This window comes from Aspergillus niger (assembly GCF_000002855.4).
Source record: "Aspergillus niger supercontig An01".
NCBI lineage: Eukaryota > Fungi > Ascomycota > Eurotiomycetes > Eurotiales > Aspergillaceae > Aspergillus > Aspergillus niger.
Genome location: NT_166518.1, coordinates 111202 through 125110, shown reverse-complemented (window position 1 = coordinate 125110; position 13909 = coordinate 111202). Strand labels below are relative to the sequence as shown.

General features: G+C 49.2%; 5 protein-coding genes across 5 annotated transcripts; 1 reads left to right on the top strand and 4 right to left on the bottom strand.

The window, feature by feature from the left end:
- Positions 1-2101: 2101 nt before the first annotated feature.
- Positions 2102-2470, top strand: An01g00500 (hypothetical protein; the record flags this gene model as incomplete). The annotated part of the gene is made up of 2 exons (XM_059747685.1): positions 2102-2249; positions 2346-2470. 2 exons carry the CDS (start codon positions 2102-2104, stop codon positions 2468-2470), a joined length of 273 nt encoding a protein of 90 aa, XP_059603026.1.
- Positions 2471-4334: 1864 nt separating this feature from the next.
- On the bottom strand, positions 4335-6502 carry An01g00490 (uncharacterized protein; the record flags this gene model as incomplete). Its single annotated transcript, XM_059747619.1, has 4 exons — positions 4335-4769; positions 4819-5423; positions 5483-5967; positions 6042-6502. 4 exons carry the CDS (start codon positions 6500-6502, stop codon positions 4335-4337), a joined length of 1986 nt encoding a protein of 661 aa, XP_059603025.1.
- A 1397-nt stretch (positions 6503-7899) lies between these two features.
- Positions 7900-10566, bottom strand: An01g00480 (uncharacterized protein; the record flags this gene model as incomplete). Its single annotated transcript, XM_001388457.1, has 1 exon — positions 7900-10566. One exon carries the CDS (start codon positions 10564-10566, stop codon positions 7900-7902), a length of 2667 nt encoding a protein of 888 aa, XP_001388494.1.
- A 369-nt stretch (positions 10567-10935) lies between these two features.
- On the bottom strand, positions 10936-11448 carry An01g00470 (uncharacterized protein; the record flags this gene model as incomplete). Its single annotated transcript, XM_059747503.1, has 1 exon — positions 10936-11448. One exon carries the CDS (start codon positions 11446-11448, stop codon positions 10936-10938), a length of 513 nt encoding a protein of 170 aa, XP_059603024.1.
- Positions 11449-12464: 1016 nt separating this feature from the next.
- On the bottom strand, positions 12465-13266 carry An01g00460 (hypothetical protein; the record flags this gene model as incomplete). The annotated part of the gene is made up of 2 exons (XM_001388455.3): positions 12465-13142; positions 13204-13266. 2 exons carry the CDS (start codon positions 13264-13266, stop codon positions 12465-12467), a joined length of 741 nt encoding a protein of 246 aa, XP_001388492.3.
- Positions 13267-13909: the final 643 nt, after the last annotated feature.

Below are 13909 nucleotides of genomic sequence, written 5' to 3'. Positions count from 1 at the left end.
ATTTAGAATGTCTCAACGATTATTTCCTCCACCAGTGGGCTTCGGAGAGTTGTAAAAAGGGTGGCCAGACGGAGTATGTGGGGAACTACTGCAAGCTCAACAAGGCCATGGGCTGTATAGCCATGGACGGAATGCCTGATGTCGCACAAGAAAACCGGAGCAAAGGGGGAGGCGGCAAGAAAAAAGTATCGGAAAGAAAGGGAACACAAGATTCGTGGGCGTTCGACGACATGATTGCCTATTATTAGTAGGTGACGAGGAATGGAGACAAAGGGAAGCCCAAGCCAAGGAAAACATGCAACTGGGGCCCGCTGCCTTATAACAACTGGGCGTGACACAGCAGCATAACATATCTGCTCGTCTGGCTGGGAAGTAGAGCTTATAACGAAATAGGGAACTCGTCACTAGGCAAACCGACATGACAGGCCACGTCTAGCGTTTCGATCCCGCGTTCTGTACCTGTCGTCGGCTGAAACGAGGCTGAGATGTATCCTGTCATATGATGGGTTTGCATGCGACGACAGCTGGTACCTGGAATGATGCCTGTTGGTTTGCCATGCTTTCGCACCAGCTCTAAATCCGACTAGCCGGTTAATATCAAGAACCCAGCCGGGTTCCACAACATTCAGATCCAATGGCCAGTCGCAGAGATGGGAGGTTATTTATCGCCTTTGTTGTTGGTGCTGACGCTTCTGGCGGTGAACTCAACCCTCACAGGCTTCCACAAGCCATTCTTTGAGCCTTGGGATCATTTTCCTTGAGGCTGGAATACTGATTATGAGGCGACGGAAGTGGCGGTGAAAAGGAGGCCTAGAAGATTCCCGTCCCACAATTTATCTGCCAATGGTGCTTTTTCCGGCATTCAACCGTATGAAGCTGTGGTCAGTGGTGGATCTCAGGGTCCTGCAAGATGGACAACGGAATCCCTTCCCCGATTGGACTATTGATCGCCTGAAGCAATTGCCAGCCATTTTTGCGCAGATGTGGTTCAATAGACGGGCTGACGGACTCCATCCGCCGCGGTCCAGCCGATCGGAAACACGATCAATCGCGATACCCACCGAATTAAACATGTCTGACTTTCTCGAATAACGCATCCACATCCACAGTGGAGCCCGCAAACGGAGCACCTCGAAGAAGAAAGGGCGAAACTTCCATGGATGGATGTGTCGATCTGCATCTCATTGCTTTTTTCTGCATCTTTTTCTTCTTTGTCGCCTGTCCTCCCTTTCTTTCTTTTTGAGTTCCAGATTCCGCCCGGCGACCCGTCTCAGTCGGCCCACCCTTACCAACATCATCGTCACTTGTCGCACAATCAAATCCATTGCTACTATAGCCTAACCGGCTCATCGGTGCCCAATACCCGGGATCAAAACTAGTATGCCCGGAAGACCATCCGCGTGAACGGATCGGAGAGTAAGAGGCCAATCAGACCAGAACCGTTGATCCCGACAGTCTGTCACACAAACCCTCACCCTGCGAACTACGTGTTCCGTCCCGCCCTTCGACTTCATTCCGATGTTGGTCTCTCTCGACTTCCCCGGCCAATCGGGAGCCGACCAGGCTGAAGTCCCAAGGACTCGTCGGTCACGACGGGCTCAGTTTGGGAGGAAGGGGCCTGGCGCACTATTGTCGGACGGTGGTATTCCACAGAAGTTGACCTGCATATCCACCGCCTGTCCACTCTGCCACGACGGGGAAGTTTTTTTCCCCCCCATCAGCAGCGGGGCATCTCTTCATTTCTTTGAATAACAAATCTTGTCCATTCCACGGAATGCAAGGGAAATGTCGAACAAGGCCGATACACAAGGGTGTGGACTCTTCGTCGACGGGCGGCCACATGGCACGGGAGAGTGAATTATCGGGTCGATAGACCCAGAATGATGAATGGAGTTGACGTCGGGGTGCTGCCACTTACTTGTCTATAAATATGCTCGCCAGCCTGCTAACCGGTAGACCTAAATGATCACTTTCCTGTGGGAGCTTATCTTGCGTTCAGCCCACCTCCTTCCTCTTCGAAGCTTATTCCTGCCTTACGAACGTCTCTTCTTTCACTTGTGTTCAACCGGCGACCATACAGCATACTACATAGTAACACACAATGGACCGAAGTGCTACCAGCAGAAACACTGGCTCAAGTGGCCATGCCGCTAATGGCGCTCACTCCGATTTACCGGACCTGGCTACTTATCAAGCACAATGGGCCAAAATCCATGATGATACTGTGCGCCAGATCAACGAAGCCCTAGGTATATATTGTCCATTATTTCTTTGTCTTGCACATCTTTTTTAACGCCGTCGAATATCTAGAACAAGAGAAGAAACGCATAACAAACCGGTCAAAGCAATTCCCTTCAAGCTAGCGATAAATGATGAGTATCCGGAGAAATTGGCGATATCGGGTGTTTATCGGAACTCTGTTGATTCTGACTTTTTGTTCGGCATCTGCTTGCTTTTTCGCTTGGGATGATCTTCCTTTTATTTGACTTAAATTTCTGCGGTCTTCGTTTATTGGCCTCATCTTTGATTGCATTTCCCTTGTGAAGCGGATTCAGCGTTCTTCATTCTATACCATTTAACAAGTCTTGATATTTCAACAAGTGATTAGTCTGTTCTTTACTCGACACAGATAATCGTCACATAAGCCACTTACCAACTCTCTTCTCTCTGAATCACTACAAAGTATCTGTTCTTCAGCTGCCCCAATGATGGACAAATTGCCCGGTGATGTGCTAAATCCATAGCGTGGGGTGACAATGTCCATGCGCCATAAGTTAGATTAACCCCTGACGTCACAGCTGCCGGTGTACCCTTCGCTGCCTAATCATACGAAGAGCTCAGCTGGTGTTCGGTAATCAAAGGATCAGGTTGATATGTAGGATGACGTTCTTACCTCTCTCACCCGGGGAGGAGCAACAACAGCACCGCCACGAAGTTCGAAGTGATACTAGTTCCTATCGCTGACGGGACATACCAACGTCAGCACGCCACAACACTAGACTATCGCATTGAAACCATCCCGACCGCTAAGATAAGTTACTCCCCGGTATATAAACAGAAACAAATCAATAAACTGTCCCACCAACGCCGAGCTCATTTCCGTTGGGGCCAGACTCACTTTCTAGACAGACCCCAATTACGAGTCCTGCCACATCCATATACTAGTAAAAATCGAAGCACTGGTGGCTCCACCGGGTGTCTCCGATTTGATGCAGCCAAAAGTACCATTGCAGTGCCGTTCACCGCGGAGAGTTCCGAACCCTCCGTACAAGAGATGGGTCCACGCCGATCCCTTCCCCCCTGTATGTAGCCCTCAAGCAAAAGTACCATGCCTCCCTGCTAGAAAGTACCGCGACCAGTAACTGGTTTGGGAGACTAGCTGCTTGGCCCCCCCATCCATTTCATGCATCATGTCCTTTTGCCTTTTTCGTCGTTCGTTGCTCATATGACTGATGATGTAATTGTATGTGCGCGAGGATTTATCTGGTGACTGCAGTCCGACTCGTTTAGCCGCCTTCGTTTCAGTTCACTTTTGCTGTTGGATGATCATTTTCGCCGAGGCTGTTGCTGACACACGGGGCAGATGCAGAACAAATTGTTGACAAATGGCTGGACAGTTTGGCCTGCGGGCTCAGTCGAGTCGCATTCGGCGCGTAGGTTTTCCCGGTTTGGGCTGCTTGCTGGGCTTTCGGGGAGATGTGGATTTTCGCGACTGTCGCGGTTGTAGATCTATTCTTTAGTTGCCTGGAGTGAGTCATTTTATGAGATGCACTCGTACTAACTGAGATGCTACTCGCCTAGCGCAGAAGGTTGTCGGGGATTGTTCTCCAGGTCTTTCAGGTGCTATTGCAACACATGCGTGATTGATTGTTGGGTCAGAAAAGGCATTTGTTCTCGTGGTTCCGATTGAGGAACAGGGACAAAGTACAGCTGTCCATGCACTCGAAGAATCAAGGGATGTGCTTCCCATCTTGTAATAGCTGAAGCTGATAGTTGGCTATGTTCGTCGTTGTTGACGGAGCTAGCTGCATTGAGAAAGTCACGTTCTCGGTCTGCAGCCTCGAGGTCGTCCCCAGCGGTGTTGGTGTCACCTTTGTCCTCCCGAGAATCTTCACCTTATCTGACGTTCCATCCTTGCCTTGGAATCATTTGGATCATGGGGAGTCAATCATCTGATTATTGTTTCTAATTATCTGCCTGCTTCTGACTGACCATAAAATCAAACATGCTACACCCCTGTCATTGCACCGAGAACAGGTACGATGGCCCTTGATATCTTGATGAATCTAAGTGTTCTCTTTACGTATACTCCGTGCACTGACCTCAACCCCCCTTCAGGAAGATCTCGGACACAACCGCCCATTATTGTTCCACGAATACGGCAAAGGATCCGTGACTTGAACTTCCCAGTCCTCCGACCCCACCGCCGTAAGAGCAAAGAACAAACCGGTCGGGTCGTACTTCTGCTTCAACTCATACAGACGTGGGTAGTTGGCACCATAGAACGCCTGCTGGAAGTTAGGCTCCAACAAATCACCCTCATTCATATACGCGCCAGAGTCGGGAGAAATCTCCCGCAGAGCATCCATCCAATCTGTCACAAAGAGGGAAGAATTATAGACCGTCTCCCAGCTCGAGGTGAAGTCCCATTCTGTTGCGACGATGACGTGAGAAAGAGCGTCACGCCATGCCGGCAAAACTGCAATGTTCGTCGGTGGCTCGACAGCGCTTCCTTTGCCGCTGATGTGAAACCCCATGATGAACAAACCCTAAGATGGTTAGTAACCGTTACAATTACGATCATATCAGCCAGCATACCTTGTCAACGGCGTCCTTTTGAGCAAGAAAGTTCCGGTTACGGAGGTCTTGGTTCTCGAAGACATTCCGAGGCAGAAGACGTGACGCCAACTTGTATATGTCCAATCCCCCGGTTTCCAGAGGAAAGTTATCTTCCTCCCAAACTTCATAAAAGTTATCCGCATGGCTGTAAATGGGGGTGAAGCTGACATTTAGGCTATTGAGGGTATCGAACCAAGGTTTGAGAAGGTTCTGCGTCTCCGGAACGGTCATGTTGGGAGCAACAAAGGAGACCATGCGGAAGTTGTAGTCGGTTTCGCCGGAAGAAGCTTCCCCCTTCTCAGCTCCCGAGGATCCCAGAAAATAGTACCCATATGTGCCAGCGTTGACAAAGTCCTCGAAGTTGTCTAGATAGGACTGAAAAGCCGCCCAAAACGCTTCAGCATTTGGAGTATCGTTCATAGTCCAGTTGAAAGTGACGAGTGTTGTGGGCAACTGGGGATACGCCTTAACAGTCATGGATGTTACCACTCCAATTGTGCTGCCTCCTCCACCGAGAAGCATCCAGAAGACGTCTGAGTTTTGCTTGGAAGTCGCAGTGATAAAGCGACCGTCCGCCAAGACAACTAGACATTGATGAGTGAGAGGTCACGGATAATGAAAGGTGAACCAAAGGGAAACCAACCTTCCAGAGCCAAAACCTGATCTGCTGCCATGCCATACATGCTGCTCAATGGCGAGTGTCCTCCACCAAGCGTGAAGCCACCAGCAACTCCAACAGAGAGGCATCCGCCTCCGATGACGGTCAAATTCAACTCTTTCCCAAAATCATACGCCTCCGAAACTTGCACTCCAGCGCCAAGCTTAATAGCAGGTCCAACATAACCACCGTCAGCTGTGAACGAGGGGTAGAAAACCTTGTCCTTGAGCCGGTGCGTCCAAATCGACAGACCTCCTTTTCCAGAGGGCTTGCCGTTGAAGTCATGGCCGGTGTTCTTAACTATTAGGCGAAGGTTCTGGTTTCGGGCAAAGTTCACGGACAACTGAATCTGAGCAACAGTGGATACGTTGACGACGTACGTAGGGTAACCGCCTTGCGTACATGTGCTGGTGTAGTTGTACCCTACGGGCATGCACGAGCGACCCTCGTCCAAGGGTGCCATGATGGAGCTAGGATCATCGTAGCTTAACGCTTCTCAGCTTAAAGTTACCTTGATATGAAAGTGCGGCACTGATATACTCACTGCAGAGAGTCGTCAAGCCAATTCGATGTTATCTCGGAGCATTGCTCGGTGTTATATTCAGGCCAGTCTGGATAGCAGGAGGCTGCCAAAGGCGCAGGCTTAAGCAAGCCCCCACCGAGCAACTGGTCAAAAATATTCCAAGTCGACTCAGTTGGCCATGTCGCATCTCCTGGCATGACCTTGCAACTATGCTGGGGTGTCCCGCTGTTGTTAGCCGAGTCACCTGCCCCGAAAGCAAATATCCTCGACAAGGACTGGTTATTCAGGGCGGTATCAACTCTAGCCAGTGCATTCTCAGTCAGCTGTACTTTTTCCCAGGGAAACAATGGCGGCGCAGCAGAAGGGCTCGTTGTCACAGTTGCCGCTGCTGCACTCAATGAAGCTACAGCCCTTGTAGCCTGTGCATATGCTGCGGGCGCCACCATTGAGATGGCCAAACCCCGAGAAAGATACCCCTTCATGGTTACAGCTGACTCGCTATGGGGGAAAGAAAACCACAGGCCCGCTGCGAATGCAAAATTCTGGGCGAGCAGTGGCTACTTTAGTACTATAAGTATTCCGCGGCTAGCGGTTGATTGACACACCGAGAGGTTCACATGATCGATCCCCACCTTCGTGCTCAATTACAATAAACATTATTGATTCTGATTTTGTCACAGTGAGCTTAACATATTCTTCTTAAGGGCCTTATGACGTACGGGCCCCGCGGAAGTTCAGATTGAACACTCCTGAAGTCGTGAGGTCATCGACATCTTCTTGTATCGTTCCCTACTTTATAACACAGTGATTATAAACACCAAGGGTCGGCTTACCTTGTGACAATAAACTGCCTTTGTCCATGCTATATGGATGGTTATTCCTCACCTAGCAGACTATCATATTGGGTTGAGCATATCGTGGTACACCGCTTATTTCAGAGAAACGCTCATAGTTTGATTGACTGGCATTGATTAAGACTGTCACTTTTCGACTAACCTGCTTATCTAAATACAAGAAAATTCAACTCACTAACACTATCCAGGATGGGTGTCCGGCCTTAAGCAATGTTCGATTCAGCTGAGGCGCTTGATCGGCACGATTATGGCGATATGCAATTGCTAATTGCAAGCGACTTACCTGAAAGATAAGTAAGCTCTGCAGAAAAAGTAATATGTTCAGTCTCAGCTCCAGACTATTGTCTATAAATGTGGGGACGGCGCACGCTTCGCAAATCGCAATAACCTCTCGGTATGCAGCTATTGCCGCTAGTCAGCCGCGGCTGATTTAGTGCGCGACGGGTCACTAATCACTACCTGTTTACTCTTTGAACACCATTCTGTTTCTGTGGTGTTCTCGATGCTGTTAGGTTCAACTGGCCGAGTTCGCAGGATTAATGCGTTACCTCGATGCATATATTGGTGCACTAAATGCCATAGATGCAATTGAATAGATAGCTGCTTATTCAAGGTGGCTTGGAGAAAGCTAATCCTCGCGAAAATATGGGAAACGCACAGGTCACATGCCATGTGAAGTCATTCTAGAGGCAATTCCTGGATCTTGTCTGCAAGTCCACTCTCAGTCGCTTTTTCTATCCTGTAATAAGTGGGCCGAAGGCACTCTTCCACGTCCGATTTGGTAATTGAGTACTTCGGTGTAAGCGCGACAGTCTGCGTTATCCGCCACTCCAGTACCGGAAGCCGATCAAACAAGGCAAACATAAATTTTTGAGACAAAGGGCAGGGGTGGATTCAATTGTATGTGTATGGTCTATCTGGGTCTCAAAATGATGGTTGGTGGTGGTCAGAGACTACGTAGGTAGAGATGGCTAAAGATCAGGTGATGCCTGGGAACCTCAACATACAGTATTAATAGGGACATCTCAGAGCACCATTTGCCACTTGACTCGAGTTTCCTTCACCATCCCTAACACTCCGACAGGCAGGAACTTCTGATCCACCAGCCTGATCCCTCCTAGTCTTTCTAGCACCTCTCCCGCATACAATTGCAAATGCCACAACTCTTCACTGTCCAGCTTGCCGACTTGCTCATGTGTGAGTGTTTCCTGGAGAGCTCTCCTAAGCTCTCGTGTTTCATCAATTGGCTGCATTGTTGGAACGCACATCAAATCGATATACATCCGTCTGAGACCGCTGCTTTGGGATTCGCGGAATCGAGAAAATTCCTCGAATGACATGAACGTATGGACTTCCCGCTCGGTGACCAAGTCTCCTTCGAGATCTGCAATAGAAGCACAGATTGCTAGCATCTTTCGCCGGCGTTGAACACTCAAGTCTTCGAACTCCTTTTTCCGCTGGGCATACAAATTCTTCTCTTCGTCTAGGAATTGCTTTATCCTCGCTAGCGGTGGGCCACTCATGATACCCTCAACGAGGAGCACGGACGTGAAGGGATTGCGTAAGCCAAGTCCACCTAGCTCTTCAGGGAAGAAAAAGAAAGCATCAGGAATCTCAGTCTCGCCAAACCGCCTCGTGATCATTGCTCGCAGGTGTTCCGGAATACTTGTGCTCCCTGAAATCGAGCTATCCAATATCGTATCTTGGATCTTCTTGTACGTGGTCAGAATGGCACGGACATGTGGCTCTCCAAAGCAGTAGGCAGGCTGACCGAAAGTATTCTTAAAGAATCTTCCGATGCAACTGTTCCATGTGCGGACCCAAGATATTACACTATCACAGCGATCCAGTTGATGTTTGAGTTGTCGAACGTGCGCATCGACAAGGGTCTCATCAATCACCCACTCCTCGGTGTCTGCATCCAGTTTCAGAAACCCAAATGTCACTGAGCCCTTCGGCAGCTGGGCAGCGATTCTGGGACTTTTGGACTCAGCCAGATAAGCCGATCCAGTTTTGCTGTAATTAAATTCCAGCCCTGTGACCTTGGCGAATTCACCCATCACTTCCCAAGCTCGCACACACTTGGCTGGCTCGCCGCACAGCCATAAGTCATCATGCAGGCGGTATAAGAGCAAACCTGTTTCACGATTTACTGCTAAATCCATAAAAAAGAGGATCATTTCTCCAAGCAGTTTCTCAGCGGCATGCGAGAATGGGATCCCCCGCTTCCTGATGCGGGGTCCAACTGGTTCACGTCCTTCATAGGAGCTGTCCATGTTCAGGGGTGCTTCCAGGTAACGGCGATAGAAGTCGATCCAGTTTTGCGGGAAGCCAATATACTTCATGATAATGACGATTGTACTGTGAGGCAGACAGGTGGCGTACCATTTCATGTCGGACTGAATCACCACTGCTGCGCCGTGCAGGTGTCGCCGGACAAGCGCCTCCGTGGCAATTTTCCTTAGCAGCTGCTGTCGGAAATTTTTCCCTTCGTGCCTCGTTGAGCTTGTTCCAGCATTCTCATTGTCATCATCATACGAATTGCCCTTCTCACTCAATGTTTGCTCTGTTTTTGGAAGCTGCGACAAGAAGTATGTCTCCAGGTACTCCGTGAATCGCAACTCCTCGGCAGTTGAATATGTACTGTCACCACTCATGTAAAATTTCCGTCGAAGGCGATCGCGTGTCGTCATCTGTCGCTCGGGTTTCCAGTTCCACACCGAGTCCTGTTGGACAAATTTCAATAATAGCAGCTTCAAAATATTACAATGTCGCGTCCCGATATACTGCAGAAAAATTAACTGCAGGAGATCCTCGTCCATCCAAATGCGATACTTTCCATTTGCCTGCTGCCTCGGAACAACAGGGATTCCATTCTCCCCAGCATGCCAGGCCCAGTTTTCGATATCACTGTATCGCATATTCAGCACATCAGCAATCTCAGTTAAAGCGACCGGTGTCTTCAGAAACGAATTCATAATTTCCCGCTTCTCCTCACTGAGAAGCTCTTCATTCAAGAGTCCACGCACACAATACTCCACAGATTGCGAGGTGAAAGGCTCTTTTACTTTCCACAATGACATTGTAGAGTCCCTGAGCTGCCTGCGAAGATTGCCCAAGGCTTCCATACTCTCCTCGTCCGGAAATAAGTCATCGAGGAAGGCCCGGATCCGCCCTTCGTCTGTCTCCAACGGCTCGAACACGGACGTGTCGAATTGATCGCACAGTTGCTGCAAACGCTGCTTTTGTCGCTCATCCACGACCATGTAGTCGTCGTCGACCGCCATCTCGCTCTCATCCCGGGCCGCGACAGGCGGGTCTACCCACTCCGTCAGCAGCCGCGAGTACAGGTCAGCGAGGTCTAGCTTTCGGCTCTGGATGTTGAGTTTCCTGAGAAGCTCAGTCTCAAATTCATGCAGCTTTTGTGGCGGGATTGACGAGTCGTAGCTTGATTGATGGATCCACCGCTCAATGTTGGCCATAGTGGGATCAGTAGCCGCTGACGGGTAGAGCACTTTTGCTCCATTGAGCAGGTATTTGAGTCGCCGACGAGGGTCCTGAGTGGACTGGGCCGCCTCTAGGATGGCAAGCTTGCGAGCCTCATAGCTCTTGCGTCGTTTCTCGAGCTCGCGAATTTTGCTCTGAGTCAGGGACTGCAGGGTTTGCGAGAGGGCGGAGACTGCTGGGGCCATTGTGGAGCTGCACGATGCTTGACAGATAGTTTATCAAAGTCTGAGAGACGGATGTTGGCTGCCTCAAGCCCAGACCATATCCTCAATGATTTTATACTCCCCCAGCTGGCAGCTTGGCAGCACTTCTGCCTGCGCGGCTGCCTGGCGATCGGCATGCATCCACATTCCGCCAATGAGGCTCTTCGCCAGTCTACATACTATCTGCAAGGGATAAACAAACATGCCAGGGTCTCTTTTAACCATCCCACTAAGCTTCATTATCATCCAACCGTAGCCGCAGCCTTTACCAAAGAATGTAAGGAAACACGAAACCATCCCCATTGGACCTGCGCACAATGTACAGGGATAAATCCCCTACTAATGATTTAATCAATTCTCCAAACTAAACCTCGCCAATCCATCCACCCACTCCTGATGTCCCAAAAGCATCGGATTCGGCTTCTTCTCCGCCAACCCAGCAGCCGGCTTGCCCGCCTGCACCTCCTGCGTCAAAATCCTCACCACTCCCCACTTCATATCCTCCACTATCCACGCATGATACACCTCCAGGGCCGTCTCCTCGTCCCCTTCCTGCCATGCGCGCCACGCCAACCGGCCGGGTGAGTTTGCTGTGGGCGCTACGCATTCGCAGATCTCTGCTTGCAGGGGCGGGAATCCGAACGTCGCGAAGCTGAACTTGTCACCGGGGTTTTGGAACGTTGCGTCGCTGGTTGGAGGAGGTGTTACTTCGTCCACGTTGCTGTAGTAGGATGTCCATCGCGATGGGGTGATGAGGTTCGGCCATACCCGGGAGGCGGTTAACTGGGGGACGTAGATTTCGTTGGAGACGAAGTTTTCGGTTGTGCCGGGGAGGAAGCGGTGGGGCCAGTGGATTGTGGACATTTTGGTTGTTTGTCAAGGTTGGTGGCTGGGTGTATGTTTGTGTGGGTTGATTGCTGAGTAGGAAGATGAGGTTGTTGTTGGGGGTAGGGTTAGGATGAGTGATCACGATGTGCGATGTGGTTTCAGTGGAATAGTTTTGACTGTACAGATTGAAAGAAGGAAAAGTTATTAGGATGATTACAATCATGGGTTGAAAGTCGTCCTTATATCATGTTTGGAGAAATATTACATCATATACCCCACGGTGCTAATCGGTGGATCCGGCCGGCTATCCGAGTTCGACGCAACCTTATCGATACCATTTCATGGTTCTGTCTGTTCACTATTTCATGACGTTCCGCTCTTTAATTTGACACAAAGTAATATGTTGGCCCAAACGACTAGACATGGGTGCCGCCAAGTTACAGCTTAAGAAGTAGCTCTATGCCCGCCCGCTAAGACTAAAGGTGAGAGTCTTAGACTCACAACGTGAGACTAATCAACCCAAAGATATCCTTAACAGAAACACGTGAGAGCTCAGACAGATATTTCAGGAGAATAGAAAAAAACATTCTGGATTGTATGCTCCCCAGGATGGGAGAGCGCAGGTGTTTCTAGGTGAAACAAAATGTGATAGTAATAATTCCGTATATTATCGGTGTATAGATTCAACCGGAGGCCAGGGCTCAGGGAACAAGAAAAAGAATTCCTTGGGAGAATGCTTAGGCTGTAAGGCTGGAGACAAGCGGCGTGAGATTTTAGTGCGGGTGCTGGGTTCGCTAGGACCCTGTACCTCGGACAACTATGCATAGACCATCGGTTTGCTCTTTCCTAGAAAGGGAATGGTTTCATATCTAGTTACTGTTGGAGGAAGCTTGATGATAGATTGCTGTCATTGTAATGCTATTTGAATGGATATGTTGACGTCAGCTGTTAATCCTTGTCAGAAAGAACCATCCCATAGGCCTAGTCAAGCATAGTGGAGCTACCTACTATACAAACTAGTGCTACTAGTCTGAGATTTGTTTCACAAAGAATCAGAACCGAGGGTTCTCCTTCTTCCGTTCCTCCTCCACAAACGCCTCGAAAGCCGCAATCTCCTCCGGAGGAATGTACACATCCTTCCACAATTCCCGTTTCATCCGCATCACCACCTCATGCATCATCTCCTCAGTCAGATCGCTCGAACAGACCACTGTCATCTCATACTTGGTTGCACTGATGTTTTCGATTTCGTATGCCTTTGCCTTTACATGCTCCGCAATAGCCACGAAAACATCTTCGATCGGGGGTGGGAAGTCGGTGCATGTAATGAGAAATCCGGAGCCAGGTTTCAGAATGATCCATGTAGCTTTGATGAATGGAGGACCACAGATCACAAAGTACTTGTCGGCAATTTCTTCAATGATACCGGTAGTGGGATTTTGGAATTTTCCATCAACGATAGGCACCCTGTGAACAGGATGCCAGTTTGAGATGTACTTCATTTTTTTACTCGTTGAAGCCTGAGCTAGATTTGAGCGTTGATTTAAAAGGCAGTCAAAGGAAGAAAAGATAATGGTTTTTGGGCTATATCTTTTGGATGGGACAAGGAAGGGCGGCCTTCTATAAGACATTTTGATACTATTGATGACTGGCAGGTTTCCAGCATGACATAGACTCTGGCCTAATATCGACCCCTGTGAGACTGGAGAGCGGGGCTCATATGTCCACGACTACAGGCTCATTCAGAGGTAGCCCTTCTGGTCAAGCTTGAATCCCTGCTAAATGTCTTACTTCCCCTCTTTGTTCTTTGTTTATGACCAAAAATGCCGCAACTACCCCCTCCTGTGATGGCATAATGTAACGTTGGACTCTTGAGATCAAGTCAGACTCACAGTAGCGCAAAGGATAGATATATTGAGACAAGGTCCATTGCTGCCAGGAAATGCCCGATAATTGCCCCTACAGTAATAGCCTCCAGGACCCTGATTCGTAAGCCAACAGTCCACAGAGATTGTCAACAAATACACTGCCTAGAGATATCAACGAAACTCGATCTTAGTTACGGCTATTCTTCACGCAGTCTTTTGGTAAGCAGATTCAACAAGAAGTGATAGGCTTAACCTCACCAATAAATACCACCCTTTCACTCCATCTGAAGGCAAGAACCGGATCCACCGTTTACCAAAATCCCTTGCCTATAAATCGGCTTCTCAGTAGATCTGGCAGTATTTCTAAGCAATCCATCAATATTCTCCAAGATTCTGTTATACTTTTTGTCCGTCAGCTTTCCTCGCTGTTGTAGTCGAATTCACAAAGCAAGCAATGTGGCAAGACCGGGGGTTGCGGACCATCCGCCCGCTTCTGGCTTAGTCTCCATCCGTTGCACTAACCTTAATTTTCCTAGCGGGCACTAAGCCTTGTTTGGGAATGCCATGGCATTGGCTGGGGGTTCGCACCAGTACGATAAAAGTTAGACCGTAGATCAGGGTCTGTCGTG